This window comes from Symphalangus syndactylus, chromosome 13, assembly GCF_028878055.3.
Source record: "Symphalangus syndactylus isolate Jambi chromosome 13, NHGRI_mSymSyn1-v2.1_pri, whole genome shotgun sequence".
NCBI classification, from domain to species: domain Eukaryota; kingdom Metazoa; phylum Chordata; class Mammalia; order Primates; family Hylobatidae; genus Symphalangus; species Symphalangus syndactylus.
Genome location: NC_072435.2, coordinates 29624870 through 29640861, shown reverse-complemented (window position 1 = coordinate 29640861; position 15992 = coordinate 29624870). Strand labels below are relative to the sequence as shown.

The window sequence follows — 15992 nt, the reverse complement described above, 5'->3', positions numbered from 1 at the left end:
CTGCGGCGCTTCCCGGCTTCTGGCCTCAGTCATCAGGCCTCAACCTGGAATCCAGGGAGCCCGGCCCCTTGCGTAAACACAGGAGGGCCCCCACAGGGCCCTGGGGGAGGTCCGGGGGTGCGGCTCACACGCTTTACCTGTGCTCTCCCAGGGGGTGAACGCCCCTCCAGACTCAGGCTTCCCGGTCCGGGGTTGGGGGAGAGGGGGGTTGAGATTGCCTCACCTGCTCCCAGGCAGCCTCTCCCTCCCCACAGCCCTGCCAGCCTGCACCCTGCACTTCCTGGTCCACACCCTACCCACCATCCCAGCACCAGGGAGGGGCACAGGATCCTTTAACAGGGGCGGGCGTGGCTGACCCAAGGAGGCAGGTGTGGGAACACCTGCCACCTGGCTGTTGGGAAGGAGGCAGGGCTCAGACCCTAGAGGGCAGGAAGCTTCCGGGGCAGTGGGGGCAGGAGGACTGGTCTTCACTGGCATGGCGTCCCTGTCCCCAAACCAAATGCATTCTCACCCGCAGGCACCAATTCCCCAAGCCACCCCCCAATAACACACACAGAGGACTGTCAGCATTCAAAATCTTTTTAATAAGAGAGTAGGATCCAGGGTTAGTTTTTGTAGCCTCGGCTGGCCCGTCGGCCTCTGGCACGCTCAAACTTCCGGCCCTTGGAGCGGACGTAGGGTCTGTGGGGAGAGAAGTGAGTGAGAGGGGGGCCCTCTTACAGGAGGCCATTGAGGAGTGGCACAGGAACACCCCAAGCCTGTCACATTCAGCCCCAGGAGAGTCAGTGGCTGCTGGAAAAGCTTGGCAGAGTGGGAAGCCAAGGAGCCAGGAGGGGCTATGGAAGCACCTGCCCCACCACCTGGAGGGTCCCAGCCTGGGCTGGCAGAGGCTGGTGAACTCCATGCTCCCCAGGAGATGCCTGCTCAGGCCCTGGAAAACACAGCTCCAAGCAGTGTTGAAGGGAAAAGCAAGCAAGATGAGGCAGCTGAGAGTTCCAGAAGGCCTGGGGCTGGCTGGTACAAGGGACAGGAGAAGCAGCCCAAGTGTGGCCAGGCCTGGCTCTGCAGGCTGAGTCTGGGGAGAGGGCAGGGCTGGGGGCCTGATACTCACTTGGTGTGGCTGTGCGGGGTTCCTGGGGCCTTGCCGAAATGCCGGTACACCTCTCGGCCCTTGCGAGGACCTAGGGAAGGGGAAGGAGGAGCAGGTGAGACAGGGATCTGGCGCCCAGCTTCTGGCCTCCCAGATCCAAGAGGGTGAAGGCTGCCAGTAGCCACACAGCTCACTCCAACCCCGTCGACTACACATTACTCACCGGAGAGCAGGACAGTGCCGCAGCCCTTGGGGGAGTCCAGGGCCAGCTGGTCGAAAGTGAGGATCTTGCCCCCTGCCCTGAGGATGCGGCTGCGGGCCCGGCTGGTCACGCGCAGTGCACATACCTGGTGGAAAGGACAAGGCTGGCGGGTCAGACCCCTGTGTGGTCACCCAGGGGCTGCCGGGACTCACCCTCCACTGCCTTGGCGCAGCAGAGCCCTGGTAACCAACACTATCATTTATTACCCGGGGCACCCTGGGCTGACAGCAGCTGTTCTCAACACTTTATCTCCAGGAACTTTTAACACCACATCCCTAGTGTTAAGCTAGAAATAACAGCAAGGAACCTAGGCCAAAAAAAGACCTGTTCAGAGGTGACAAGGGAGTCTAGACTTGAGCCCAGGCTGTCTGGCTCTAGGGGCCAGCACTAACAGTTTACAACTTGCCCCAGAAGAAGCTTGCCCAGGGGACCCCACCATCAACAATGCCAGAGACGACCCACACCAATCCTCAAAGCCACTCAGACAGGCAGGATGCTTGCCTCACCAGCGGTGGCAAGACTGAGGACGGACCAGCACAGCACAGCAAGGATCTGATGGGTCTGCCCAGCCCCCGCCAGCTCACCTTCAGTTTGGGCACCTCCTGAACCCGCACATCATCTGTTATGGTCCCCACAACCACGGCCGTTTTGTTTTCCCGGCCAGGAAGCTTCATCTTCCAGATCTTAGGGTGGGGAAGACGTACATCATAAGTCCTTCTGGTGTTTACATTCAGCCCCACTTCAGGCATCCCCGGACCAGGGCAGCTGTGCCCTCTAACGGGACCCCCCACTCACACCACATCCCTTAAACCCCACAGGCCTCCCCTCAGGTCCAGCTGGGGAAAGCTCCAGATAAAAAAAAAAATGCAGACTGTTCAATAGGGCCTCCCTCAGCAGGGCCTTTGACATAAAACTCAGTTATGACTTGGGGCAATCTCCTGAAGCCACCAGGACACCTCCACCTCACAACGAGAAGGAGAGAAGGCCCACAAGCCTTGTCCGCTGCCCATGGACACTCAGTTCCAACAGTCCAACTCTACGCTCGCGACTGGCTGAGACAAACCCTTGATGCCCCAGTTGCTCCCAGAGCTCCAAGTCCTGCCTCCGTTCCAGACAGACAAGACCCAGCAGCTCCCAGGTCCACCGTGCTCTCTGGACCAGCCACTCACCATCCGGGAAAGGGACAGAGGCGGCCGGTTGGTACGACTCATAAACAACCTCTTCAACACAACCTGGTTGAATGTGGAGTTGGTTCTTCTGGCCAGAAACCTGTACAACTGAAGGGACGGGAAGAGAGTGAGAAGCTGGGACAGCCCGCTCCCCCCGCAGCCTTCCAGTGAACGGGCAAACACATGATGATCGGGACTAAAAGAATCTTTATCCCTTTCCCCCAACCCACCGACCTAGAGGAAGAAAGCTGGCCCAGGTCCTTCCCGGCCAAGGACCTAGAAAATCCTGGCTCCACTTTTGAGCTGTACGCAGCCTACAGGCTGAAAATACAAATGCAGGAGGCCCTGGGACAGAACCAGAGACCCAAGACAGCCCTGCAGGCCCCTGGGAGGAGCTTGGTGCCAGCACTAGAATGGAGGATCTGCAAGTCAGACCTGGGGTGACCCTTCCCAAAGACCTCAGGGGCCAGCCTCACCTTGACCAACAGCCTCAGGTAGATATCCTGGCTCTTGGGCTCCTTGCGCCGAACCTTCCGGTCCTTGTTGTGGCGGATGTCGACTCCCTGTGGGGGTGAAGAGGCAACCATGGACCCAATTACCCCCAACCATAGCCAATTATTACTTATTTCTGAAACTGAGAGCTGGGACACAAGCCCAGCTCTGAACACACCAGCTCAAATCCCAGGCCCACCACCAGGAGACCTCTGGGCTGCCACTGATCCCTCTGTAAAAAGAGGCTATTTACAAAGCCTTCAGCCCATGGCACACAGAACCCGAAACATCCTAACACAGCAATCACATTAACTTAATACAAAAAGATCAATTCTTTACAACTTGCATTTTGCAACAATGTTATCAAAACTGACTCCCACACCCGGAGGATAACCAAAAACATCAAACCAACGGCAGTAATGATGGAAACGAATCCTTATTCAGAACGTAGCACTACTACTAAAACCACCTCTCCTACAATATCAGTCAATCCAACAACCCTTACCAAGTAGTGTCTTTTTAAAACATTGTTTTTAAAGTGGAGACAGGGTCTCACAATATTGGCCAGGCTGGTCTTGATCTCCTGGGCAAGGAATCCTCCCACCTCGGCCTCCCAAAGTGCTAGGATAAGAGGCGTGAGCCACCTCGCCAGGCTCCTACCGCCCTGCTGCCTTTCTGAGTAACTTAAGTTTTTCAGACTGTGTTGACAATTACAAGAACTATTTACTAGCTCCACTTATGCAGCACTTACTGTGTGCAAGACCCCGTGATGAGAATTTCCTGTTAATTATTTCTTACCAAATTCACAAACTTGTCAGATAAGATTACCGTGTACCCAACGAACAGCCAGACACTGGGGCAAACGCTCAAAAACCATCACAAGGTGGGAAGGGGCTGAGACTCAGAGACCTGCCTGGTCCCCAAATCCAGTTATTCGACTCTCGATCCTCTCACCCGCCGCGGCCCCCATCGAACCCGACTTTTCATACTAGAAAGTGACAGGTCCGGATAGAGGCACCAAAACCAAAACTAAGAGTGGCTGCGGGGACAGCCACCTGGGTCGGAATCCTGGCCCTGCCACTTCCTGGCTTTGTAAACCCAGTCATATTAGCCTCCGAGTACCTCAACTTGGTCATCTACTCAGTGGGGGCGGTAGGCTATGACTCTGACCCATCCCTGCTCTCCTGGCCCCCAGAGTAGGCCCCCAGTATCGGGAGTTGCTCCCTCCGCGCAGCCGCAGACCCCCTGCCGCCCTCCAGCGTGCCCCTAGCCCAAGACCACAGCGGATGGCAGCGGATTATCCAGCCCCGAACGCCGCAAAGCCAGCTCACCATGATGGCGCCTCCTGCTCGGCCAGGTCCGGAAAGAGAGAACGGTGCCGGGGTGGGCGGGGAAAGCCTCCAGCGAGTGGCGCCGTCGTAACGTCACATGGGTGCGACGCGGCGCTCTACCACGATCCGGACTTCTCTGTGGTGAGTTGGACGACTGACTAGTCCGGCGATAACCGCAGAGAGCATAGAGCAGAGGAACAAGCGCAACGTCCAAGAGGGAAGGGCCAGCACGTCGGGGGCCTCTCTGGCCCTACCCGGGCAGTGTTCTCGATAGCTTTCCGGAAGAAAGGGATCTGGGAGCGAGATGTGTGGAGCCAGCACGACGCGTCGCGCGGTGACGCTCTGGCCCGACGCCGACGGCCTCTCAGTGGCTCCCGGAGGACCCAGCGGGCCCAGTGTTGGAGGTGAGGAGGCGGGGCTGGCAGGGCTAGTCGGGGCATCTGGAAAGCTCTGATTCCACGCCTCGGGCGTTTCCTTATCAGATTCACCTCTCCCTTATCTCGCGCTGCACTTCGTAGGCGCAACCGCTGCTTGGGAAGTCCTACTTCAGGTCTAACCCGAGATGATGTTGCTGCACCTCAATCTATAGCATTCTGTATTCCCATCCTTTGAGTTCCGCTTCTCCTTCTCCCGCGGCCCCTAGATGGCCCTTCCCTGACCTAGAAAGAGACCTAGAAAGAGGGAGACAGAGTTTCAGAGGGGAGGAAGAGTGGAGACCCCGTGGCTTGGGGGTGGGGGGAATGGAGGCCCAAAGGGTAGGAAGGAGACCTAGAAAGAGGGGTGAGATGGAGACCCAGGGAGAAGTAGAAGCAAAGAAAGATGGTGAGATGGGGCCTTGCAAGGCTATAACCAAATTCAAATCCTGGCTCTGCTAGTTACTAATGGGGTGATTGGGCAAGTCATTTAACCTCTCTGTGATCTTGGGAAAATCACTTAACTTCTTTGGGTCTTACTCTCCTTATGGACAAAAAGGGGATGACAACAGGCCTGGCACGCAGGGTGTTTTTCAGGATTATGAAAGTTGATAAAACTGCTGAGGTCAATATTTTGCACGTAAGTGCTCAATAAAAATTAGCTTTCACTCCTATTATAGCATACATATTGTGTGCAACCAGATGGACTGGCTGGGGCAGTGATTAAAATGACTTATCTACTCTTTCCCCCCCCCCCCCCAAAGGGAGGCCCCTGCCTCTTGGTTCTCAGGCACATTGAGCCTGGAAGGGCCTCCCGCAGTCTGCTCTCAATGCTGCTCCTCACTCACCTCTCCTCCACAGAGCTGAAGGTCAGGCCAGGACAGTGAGACCTGACTCCTTGCTCCTACGAGCCTACTATGGCTTAAGACCCAGGGCCAGGGTCTTGTTGATGTAACAGAGCAGAGGACCAGCAGATGAATGGACACCTTGAAGCAGAGGAGCAGCAGGACCAGGTAAGGGACCATCATCTAAAAGCCAAGATCCTCATACTGTACAAAGACAAAATCCGAAGCTTTGCTTTTCTTTTTTTTTTTTTTTTTTTTTTTTTTTTTTTTTTTTTGAGACGGAGTCTCGCTCTGTCGCCCAGGCTGGAGTGCAGTGGCGCAATCTCGGCTCACTGCAAGCTCCGCCTCCCGGGTTCACGCCATTCTCCTGCCTCAGCCTCTCCGAGTAGCTGGGACTACAGGCGCCCGCCACCATGCCCGGCTAATTTTTTGTATTTTTAGTAGAGATGGGGTTTCACCGTGGTCTCAATCTCCTGACCTCGTGATCCACCCGCCTCGGCCTCCCAAAGTGCTGGGATTACAAGCGTGAGCCACCGCGCCCAGCATCTTTTCTTTTTTAAAAAAAAAAAAAAAAGATTGGAGGCTAGGCGTGGTAGTTCAATCTTGTAATCCCAGCACTCAGGGAGGCTGAGGCCTGCGGATCACCTGAGGCCAGGAGTTCGAGATCAGCCTGGCCAACATAGTGAAACTCCATCTCTACTAAAAATACAAAAATTAGCCGGGCATGGTGGTGTGCACCTGGAATCCCAGCTACTCGGGAGACTGAGGCAGGAGAATCGTTTGAACCTGGGAGGCAGAGGTTGCAGTGAGCTGAGATCACGCTGCACTCCAGCCTGGGTGACAGAGTGAGACTCCGTCTCAAAAAAAAAAAAAAAGAATAAACAGGGTCTCACTCTTGCCCAGGCTGGAATGCAGTGGTGCAATCACAGCCTACTGCAGCTGCAACCTCCTGGGCTAAAGTGATCTTTCCACCTCAGCTTCCCAAGTAGCCTCCACCATGCCTGGCTAATTTTTTTGTTTTTTTAATTAATTAATTAATTAATTTATTTATTTATTTTGAGGTGGAGTTTCGCTCTTGTTGCCCAGGCTGGAGTGCAATGGCACGATCTTGGCTCACTGCAACTTCCGCCTCCCGGGTTCAAGCAATTCTCCTGCCTCAACCTCCCAAGTAGCTGGGATTACAGGCATGCGCCACCACCCCAGCTACTTTTGTATTTTTCGTAGAGACGAGGTTTCTCCATGTTGGTCAGGCTGGTCTCAAACTCCCGATCTCAGGTGATACGCCGGCCTCAGCCTCCCAAAGTGCCGGGATTACAGGCATGAGCCACTGCACCCAGCCAATTTTTTTATTTTTTCCAGAGACTGGGTCCCCCTCTGTTGCCCAGGCTGGTCTTGAACTCCTGGGCTCAAGGGATTCTCCCACCTCAGTCTCTCAAAGTGTTGAGCTTACAGGCATGAGCCACCGCGCCCAGCCTGGAAGCCCTTCTATAAGTGATTTTAGACCTTCTCTCCAGGCAGGTGTTCCAGCGGGATAATTTAGGAATCAGAGAAACTGAGGGGTTGAGGAGGATACTTATTATTTATTATTTAGGTGCACCGGCCCAGTCAGATTAACATCGAAAAAGACTGAGCACCGAACAAAGAGTCAAGTTACCTTTTAAGTATTTTGTGGGGCTAGGGGGAGATCTGTGCAGGGGGAAGCATATTACAGAAGCGAGAAACAAAGACAGTTATTCAATTGAGACATGCATTACATTATTTCTTACTTTTCAAGGAAAAACATGTTTCACGACTTGAGTTTATCCTGTCTAGTGACCTTGCAGCTGCACAGCTAGAGAAACAGGGTCTTCACAACGCCTGGGAAAGGGAGTTAGAAAAGGCTCACTAGCCACAAACAGAAAAACAGGCAGTTAATTTTTAAAGGACTCCATCTCTTTCTCTTCCTCAGGGGGAATTGGGTTTTTTACATACAACTGAGTTTTTGCTTACACATTCTTTAATTTCTTTTAATTCCTGTTTCACTGTGAATAGCTTTCTCCCTACTTCCCAGACAGGACAGCTGATGCCAAGAATTCAGGGGCTTCCCAGCAGTCACACAGCAAGTGTGTGTGAGCTGCAGGGTCCTTTCTCCTTTGCCTCCTCCCTGTCCTCTCGTCTGTGTGACTTAGGCTCTGTGTTTGAATCTCAGCTTCTTTGCTCAGTGTCTCTGCCTTTCCTTCTCCCAGGGCCCCAGGCTCAGTTGCTGTGCCCCCGTCTCAGTCTTACTGGGTTTCTGTCCCCCTTTCTCTCCGTGTCATTCCTTGGCACATACTATCTGGTGCCGTTGCTACTGTGGGTTGGATGCTAGGTACATGATTTGGCAATAATCAAACTTCTTCCTACATTTGTCTGGTTTTTTTTTTGTTGTTGTTTGTTTTTTTTTTTTTTGAGACAGAGTCTTGATCTGTTGCCCAGGCTGGAGTGCAGTGGCATGATCTCAGCTCACTGTAACCTCAGCCTCTTGGGTTCAAGCGATTCTCCTGCCTCAGCCTCCTGAGTAGCTGGGATTACAGGCGCGTGCTACCACAGCTGGCTAATTTTTGTATTTTTAGTAGAGACGGGGATTTCGACCCAGTGAGGTGGCTCACGCCTGTAATCCCAGCACTTTGGGAGGCCGAGGTGGGCGGATCACGAGGTCAGGAGATCGAGACCATCCTGGCTAACACGGTGAAACACTGTCTCTAATAAAAATGTGAAAAATTAGCCGGACGTAGTAGCACGTGCCTCTAGTCCCAGCTACTCAGGAGGCTGAGGCAGGAGAATCGCTTGAACCAGGCAGGCGGTTCAGTGAGCCGAGATCGTGCCAATGCACTCCAGCCTGGGTGACAGAGCCAGACTTCATCTCAAAAAAAAAAAAAAGAGAGACGGGGGTTTCACCATGTTGGTCAGGCTTGTCTCGGACTCCTGACCTCGCAATCCGCCCGCCTCGGCCTCCCAGAGTGCTGGGATTACAGGCGTAAACCACCGCGCCTGGCCTACAGCCTACATTTGTCACTTTCTTTTTTTCTTTTTTTTTTTTTTTTTTGAGACGGAGTCTCGCTCTGTTGCCCAGCTGGAGTGCAGTGACTCAATCTCTGCTCACTGCAAACACCGCCTCCCGGGTTCGCTGCATTCTCCTGCCTCAGCCTCCCAAGTAGCTGGGACCACAGGCGCCCACCACCACTCCCGGCTAATTTTTTGTGTTTTTAGTAGAGACAGGGTTTCACCGTGTTAGCCAGGATGGTATCGATCTCCTGACCTCGTGATCCACCCGCCTCAACCTCCCAAAGCGCTAGGATTACAGGTGTGAGCCACCGCGCCCGGCCCATTTGTCACTTTCTAGTGAGCTCTGTCCTTGTCTCCTAATGCATCTCTTTCTCTCTATGTAATTCTGTTTCTAGGTCTCCTAATATATACTTGCCTTTCTTTCAATTTCACCATGTCTTTGCCTCGGTGCGTCTGTCAACATCTTCACTTTCTGTCCCAGTTCCTCCCAGCCCCTGGGCTTCCAATATTCTCTCCCTCCCTCACCTTTGACCTAGAGATACTGTCCCCATCTCTCTCTGTCTCTGTCTTGCCATGTGACTGGTTCATTCACTGGGCAGATGTTTATCTCATGCCGCTTCCATTCTGGTTTGAGCCTGAGGTAAATAAGTCTGAATTAATGAGCCTCTCCTTCCCGGCTTCCATTCCAGAAGTGTCTGTCTCCATCTGTCTCCGTGTCTGTCATTTTCAGGATTTTCTTGTATCCTTACCTTGCACATTCTCAATCCCACTGTTTTGGTCTCTTGTTTATATCTCTGCTTTTCTCTGGGTCTCTCTGACTCTGTAACTGTCCGAAAAGAAAAGTATCTTTCACTTTCCCCACTCTCCCTCTCCTCCCAGCTCTCTTATTGCCTCATCCGGCCTCTCTGGGTCTCTGCCTTGCTCTGTGTCTGGATCTCTGGGCCTTTGTTACGCGTGTTAGAGTCTCTGTCTTTGCAACTAAAGACCTCCTCCCTCACGCCCCTTTTCTTTTGTGAATTCAATGGATGGGACAGGCCCACTCTCCCTTAACAAAGATGGCGACAACGGCGCTGTCTATGGGGCCGCGACGTCGTCTCCGCTGCGCGTTGGCCCTCACCTACGATGGCGGCCAGTCTCCCGAAGAGCGAGGCCCCGCCCAGTTCTCGGTCTCTCCCGCGGCCGGTCCCTGCACCAAGCTCGCGAGCTGACTGGCTCCACCCCCCGCGCCCTCGTATTGGTGCGACCCAGGCCGGCTGCACGGCCATTGGCTGAGCGGATGCACACCCTCCCCCCACCCCTAGGTCTGATGGGGGCTGTTGGTGCTGACTTGCGGGACCGCCTGGAGGAGGACCCGGCGTGTGAGGAGGGTGCGGGGGTCGGGGCAGGGACCGGAGTCTAGGAGACTGAGGGACCAAGAGGAACAGAGACGCAGGCCCGGGACTGGGGCACCGGGGTGGGAGATGGAAATGGAAAACCTGGGCCGGGACTGAACCCAGGCCTGGGACTGGGTTCTGGAAATAGAGTGCGGATGGCGGCTTGGGGGCCCAGGGCCAGACACGCAGGCCTATGGATTGGGGACCAATGGATGGAGACCCATGTCCAGGTCTCGGGGACCCAGGGACAGAGACCCAGGCCCAAGACTGGAGGACATCTAGGGCTCTGTGCTTGAACCTGATTTGAGGTTCCCATAATGGGGCCAGGGCAGGTTTGGGGGTGAGGCAGACGTCCTGGACCCGAGAGAGCCGCTGGGGATAGGGGGGCAGATGTAGTTCCTAAGGGTGAGTCCACAGGCGGTGGGGGGGGGGTGTCCTGGCGCTCTGGGCCTGGGGAATGTGAGGGGCAGGACTGGCAGGTGGCTGGGCGGGGCAGTGGGGAACAAAGGTGAGCGAAAGGAGGAGGCAGAATCCGGGCAGAGGGCAGGGAAAGGGCCTGTGGGGAAGGGACTTCAGTCCTGCTCCCACCCGCTCCCTGGAGAGCAGGCGGCCAGACACCCAGGTCAGTGCTCAGGGACCAGCTCTTGGCCCCTGCCCCTTGCAGGCGCTCGCATGTGGCTCCTCTCGGACCCCGTAGTCCCTCTGTCATATCCTTTCTCTCCAGCTGTCCTCATGCCTGCCTCCTACCCCTCCTATTTGCTCTCCCTTCCACTCTGTCTTGCCTTTCTTGTTGGGGTGAAAAAGTCTTACTCTCTTAAGCATCTTTCATCAGCCTGGGTTTCACCTCATTTACCCTGTTTGTCTCCTCTCAGTGCTTCTCTGGCTCTCAGACGGTATCTCTGTTGCGTTTGTGATTGTTTTGCTGTTGTTACCAACTGCACTGTATGGTGGCGGGGGTGGGGGGTGTGTCTCTCAGCCTTTGCATGTCTGTTTCTGCATATTCAATCCCACTATCCATTCCCCTTCCTGTGCCTTCTTTTCCCCCAAAGCCCGTTATCATCATCCAACCCCCTGTATATTTCAATCCTTTCTCTTGTTTATCTATTCCTATGAAGGCAAGGATTTGGGGCTGCTTTGTCTCCTGCTGTGTTTGCTAGGCCTAGCACCGTGATTGGCACATAGAGGGTATTGAATACTTACTGGGGAATAAATGATTGGATGTTTGCATGCCCAGGTCTCCAGCCCCCTCCGGGATGCTGGCCTTCCTGCCCAGCTGGCCTCTGTCCCGCATCCTCAAGGTCTGCCTGCACCTGTCTGAGCCTGTCTGTCTCTGGTGCTCCTGTCTCACCTGCCACTGCCCCTCATTGTCTCCTCCTGTCCACAGCCCCTGCCCCTCCCTGCCCCTGCCATGGGGTCCTGAACTCTCACCCCTTCTCTCCTCCTTTCCCACAGAGGCCGGACCAGGAGCTGACTGGGAGCTGGGGCCACGGGTCTAGGAGCACCCTGGTCAGGGCTAAGGCCATGGCCCCGCCCCCACCGCCACTGGCTGCCAGCACCCCACTCCTCCATGGCGAGTTTGGCTCCTACCCAGCCCGAGGCCCACGCTTTGCCCTCACCCTCACATCGCAGGCCCTGCACATACAGCGGCTGCGCCCCAAACCCGAAGCCAGGCCCCGAGGTGGCCTGGTCCCATTGGCCGAGGTCTCAGGCTGCTGCACCCTGCGAAGCCGCAGCCCCTCAGACTCAGCGGCCTACTTCTGCATCTACACCTACCCTCGGGGCCGGCGTGGGGCCCGGCGCAGAGCCACTCGCACCTTCCGGGCAGATGGGGCCGCCACCTACGAAGAGAACCGTGCCGAGGCCCAGCGCTGGGCCACCGCCCTCACCTGTCTGCTCCGAGGACTGCCACTCCCCGGGGATGGGGGTGAGGCGCTGGGCAGCTGCTGTCTTGGGGCCACCTTGGTGTCTCTGCAGAATTTCCCCCATAGGCAGCTGTGTCTTTATTTTTCTGTGTGTCTGGGTGATGTATCTCTCTGGATCCATTAGGAGTGATACACAGGGATGGGCTACAGAAGGAACAAAAAGACAAGAGGGCCGGGTGTGGTGGCTCATGTCTGTAATCCTAGCACTTTGGGAGGCTGAGGCGGGTGGATCACCTGAGGTCAGGAGTTCGAGACCAGCCTGGCCAACATGGTGAAACCCCATTTCTACTAAAAATACAAAAAATTAGCCGGGTGTGGTGCCGCGCACCTGTAATCCCAGCTACAGGAGGGTGAGGCAGGAGAATCGCTTGAACCCAGGAGGCAGAGGTTGCAGTGAGCCGAGATCGCGCCACTGCACTCCAGCTTGGGCAACAAGAGCAAAACTCTGTCTCAAAAAAAAAAAAAAAGCACAGGCAGAGGTTGCATGCAGTGGCTACGCCTGTAATCCCAGCACTTTGGGAGGCCAAGGCAGGCAGATCACCTGAGGTCGGGAGTTCGAGACCAGCCTGGCCAACATGGCAAAACCCTGTCTCTATTAAAAATACAAAAATTAGCCGGGCATGGTGACGGATGCCTGTAATTGCAGCTACTTGGGAGGCTGAGGCAGGAGAATCACTTGAACCCGGGAGGCAGGGGTTGCAGTGAGCCGAGATTGCACCATTGCACTCCAGCCTGGGCGACAAGACCGATACTCCATCACAAAAAGCAAAACAAAACAAAAACGCAGGCAGAGAAAAGCGATTTACATCTGCTGTTCTCTTGCTAGATTTATGTTTCTGTCTCCTCCCCTCTCTTCCCCTTTGCATGGGTCTTGACCACAGGTGAGTCACCCAGGCTGGTGAGAGCAGCAGCCTGAGACAGGACCAGGCACCACCCAGAGTGATGGGTGCCAACAGAGGTCTAGGGCTTCCCTGGAGTTCAGAGGTGGCATCTAATCCTGCCTGGGGCCCCTAAGGGCTGGAAGTAACCTGATCCTGGGTAATAGGTGTTCGGGGTGAGAAAAGTGGGAACCACAGCTCCGAACTACAGCTCCTCCCACACATGGGGACAAAGGGCATTTGGTTTCACACCTAAGCCCTGCCTTTGTCTCAGCACCTGGGAGGTGGGGCAGGGCTGCATACCTAGGCCTGGCCAGATGAGAGCCAGCAGGTTCCAGGGGCCAGCCCTCCACCAGTTCCACTGGGGGTTGTTCGAAGGGACTGTTTCCAAGGTGGGGGACCTGGGTCACTGGCCTCTGCAGACCCTAACCTCTCTCCACAGAGATCACCCCTGACCTGCTACCCCGGCCGCCCCGGTTGCTCCTATTGGTCAATCCCTTTGGAGGGCGGGGCCTGGCCTGGCAGTGGTGTAAGAACCACGTGCTTCCCATGATCTCTGAAGCTGGGCTGTCCTTCAACCTCATCCAGACAGGTAAGGGCCAGTGAGAATGGGGGCTGGGGGCTGGGACAGCTGAGTCCTAAGGGAGCAAAGTGGTGGGTGGGACTCCTGGGTCTATGGGGCTGGGGTGGGGCAGCCTGCCTGACGGCCCGGTATCCCACTTCAGAACGACAGAACCACGCCCGGGAGCTGGTCCAGGGGCTGAGCCTGAGTGAGTGGGATGGCATCGTCACGGTCTCGGGAGACGGGCTGCTCCATGAGGTAGAGCAGGAGCACCCTGCCCCTAGCCCTGGGCCCTGGAGGACTGCAGAGGCTGCCACCAGGACCCAGGCTTCTGGTCTCCCACCCTCCAGGTGCTGAACGGGCTCCTAGATCGCCCTGACTGGGAGGAAGCTGTGAAGATGCCTGTGGGCATTCTCCCCTGCGGCTCGGGCAACGCGCTGGCCGGAGCAGTGAACCAGCACGGGGGGTAGGTTGAGGATACCACGAAGGGAGGGATGAGCCCCTCCTGGGATGATAGGGATCCCTGTATCTCCCACTCAGCCAAACCCACAGTCAGTCAAGTAAATCAGCCTGCCTGTGGGATGCCTCACCCCCAGTTCCTGGACATTTTTGCCTGCCCGGTTCCCAGCTATATCCCTACTGCCCAGAACTCTGCCTGGCATGAGAGGCACTCAGTGAATTGTCGGGAGCAAATGAAAGAGATGACCGGCACCCTGGCCCTGTAAGGAGTCGCCTGGAGGTGGCCCCACGGCTGTGGTGGGCCTGGGCCATGGCCTTCCTGGTCTCATTGCCACCTGCTTCCCTACCTGTCTCTTTCCCCCACCCCTGTTTGCTCCTTCCTTCTGTGTGTCCGTCCATCTCTGGCTGTGAAGATTTGAGCCAGCTCTGGGCCTGGACCTGCTGCTCAACTGCTCACTGTTGCTGTGCCGGGGTGGTGGCCACCCACTGGACCTGCTCTCCGTGACGCTGGCCTCGGGCTCCCGCTGTTTCTCCTTCCTGTCTGTGGCCTGGGGCTTTGTGTCGGATGTGGATATCCAGAGCGAGCGCTTCAGGGCCTTGGGCAGTGCCCGCTTCACACTGGGCACAGTGCTGGGCCTTGCCACACTGCACACCTACCGAGGACGCCTCTCCTACCTTCCCGCCACTGTGGAACCTGCCTCGCCCACCCCTGCCCATAGCCTGCCCCGTGCCAAATCGGAGCTGACCCTAACCCCAGACCCAGCCCCGCCCATGGCCCACTCACCCCTGCATCGTTCTGTGTCTGACCTGCCTCTTCCCCTGCCCCAGCCTGCCCTGGCCTCCCCAGGCTCGCCAGAACCCCTGCCCATCCTGTCCCTCAACGGTGGGGGCCCAGAGCTGGCTGGGGACTGGGGTGGGGCTGGGGATGCTCCGCTGTCCCCCGACCCACTGCTGTCTTCACCTCCTGGCTCTCCCAAGGCAGCTCTACACTCACCCGTATCCGAGGGGGCCCCCGTAAGTCCCCCATCCTCTGGGCTCCCACTTCCCACCCCTGATGCCCGGGTAGCGGCCTCCACCTGCGGCCCGCCTGACCACCTGCTGCCTCCGCTGGGCACCCCGCTGCCCCCAGACTGGGTGACGCTGGAGGGGGACTTTGTGCTCATGTTGGCCATCTCGCCCAGCCACCTAGGCGCTGACCTGGTGGCAGCTCCGCACGCGCGCTTCGACGACGGCCTGGTGCACTTGTGCTGGGTGCGTAGCGGCATCTCGCGGGCTGCGCTGCTGCGCCTTTTCTTGGCCATGGAGCGTGGTAGCCACTTCAGCCTGGGCTGTCCGCAGCTGGGCTACGCTGCGGCCCGTGCCTTCCGCCTAGAGCCGCTCACGCCGCGCGGAGTGCTCACAGTGGACGGGGAGCAGGTGGAGTATGGGCCGCTACAGGCACAGATGCACCCTGGCCTCGGTACACTGCTCACTGGGCCTCCTGGCTGCCCGGGGCGGGAGCCCTGAAACTAAACAAGCTTGGAACCCGCCGGGGGCGGGGCCTACATTCCAATGGGGCGGAGCCTGAGCCAGGGGGTGTGGCCTGACTGCTAGAGTTGTGGTGGCAAGGGCCCTGGCCCCGTCTCAGGATTGCGCTCGCTTTCATGGGACCAGACGAGATGCTGGAGGGTGGGCGTCGTCACGGTTAAAGAAAAATGGGCTCGTCCCGAGGGTAGTGCCTGATCAATGAGGGCGGGGCCTGGCGTCTGATCTGGGGCCGCCCTTACGGGGCAGGGCTCAGTCCTGATGCTCGCCACCTACTCCTACCCGGCCAGGCTGGCTGAGGGCGGAGTCTGTTTTACGCGTCGCCCAATGACAGGACCTGGAATGTACTGGCTGGGGTAGGCCTCAGTGAGTCGGCCGGTCAGGGCCCGCAGCCTCGCCCCATCCACTCCGGTGCCTCCATTTAGCTGGCCAATCAGCCCAGGAGGGGCAGGTTCCCCGGGGCCGGCGCTAGGATTTGCACTAATGTTCCTCTCCCCGCGGGTGGGGGCGGGGAAATTCATATCCCCTGTTCGTCTCATGCGCGTCCTCCGTCCCCAATCTAAAAAGCAATTGAAAAGGTCTATGCAATAAAGGCAGTCGCTTCATTCCTCTCAGACCTTCTGCCCTTCCTCCATCCGACAGCCCGCG

The 15992-nt window shown here is 56.8% G+C and overlaps 2 protein-coding genes across 12 annotated transcripts; one reads left to right on the top strand and one right to left on the bottom strand.

The window, feature by feature from the left end:
• Nucleotides 1-563: 563 nt before the first annotated feature.
• On the bottom strand, nucleotides 564-4688 carry RPL18 (ribosomal protein L18). The gene is made up of 7 exons (XM_055235904.2): nucleotides 4345-4688; nucleotides 2998-3084; nucleotides 2522-2629; nucleotides 1937-2035; nucleotides 1314-1437; nucleotides 1112-1181; nucleotides 564-681 (listed from the first exon to the last, which is right to left on the bottom strand). Exons 1-7 carry the CDS (start codon nucleotides 4345-4347, stop codon nucleotides 606-608), a joined length of 567 nt encoding a protein of 188 aa, XP_055091879.1. The 5' UTR covers nucleotides 4348-4688; the 3' UTR covers nucleotides 564-605.
• On the top strand, nucleotides 4468-15958 carry SPHK2 (sphingosine kinase 2). 11 transcript variants are annotated; one of them, XM_055235834.2, is made up of 7 exons: nucleotides 4468-4748; nucleotides 5619-5770; nucleotides 11452-11923; nucleotides 13242-13391; nucleotides 13525-13619; nucleotides 13712-13827; nucleotides 14234-15958. In XM_055235834.2, exons 2-7 carry the CDS (start codon nucleotides 5732-5734, stop codon nucleotides 15324-15326), a joined length of 1965 nt encoding a protein of 654 aa, XP_055091809.1. In that variant the 5' UTR covers nucleotides 4468-4748; nucleotides 5619-5731; the 3' UTR covers nucleotides 15327-15958. The 11 variants fall into 11 exon arrangements, with proteins under 11 accessions (XP_055091809.1, XP_055091815.1, XP_055091810.1 ...); XM_055235840.2 differs by having other exon boundaries at nucleotides 4614-4748; nucleotides 11629-11923; XM_055235835.2 differs by having other exon boundaries at nucleotides 4710-4894.
• Nucleotides 15959-15992: the final 34 nt, after the last annotated feature.

Coding starts and splice junctions, on each gene's coding strand:
- RPL18 (XM_055235904.2), bottom strand. Junction 1,438..1,936: donor AGGAGGTGCCCAAACTGAAG/GTGAGCTGGCGG, acceptor CCTTTCCACCAG/GTATGTGCACTGCGCGTGAC. Junction 1,182..1,313: donor CGGCACTGTCCTGCTCTCCG/GTGAGTAATGTG, acceptor CCCCTTCCCTAG/GTCCTCGCAAGGGCCGAGAG.
- SPHK2 (XM_055235834.2), top strand. CDS start 5,732: ATGAATGGACACCTTGAAGCAGAGGAGCAGCAGGACCAG. Junction 5,771..11,451: donor CAGAGGAGCAGCAGGACCAG/GTAAGGGACCAT, acceptor CCTTTCCCACAG/AGGCCGGACCAGGAGCTGAC. Junction 13,620..13,711: donor GAGACGGGCTGCTCCATGAG/GTAGAGCAGGAG, acceptor CCCACCCTCCAG/GTGCTGAACGGGCTCCTAGA.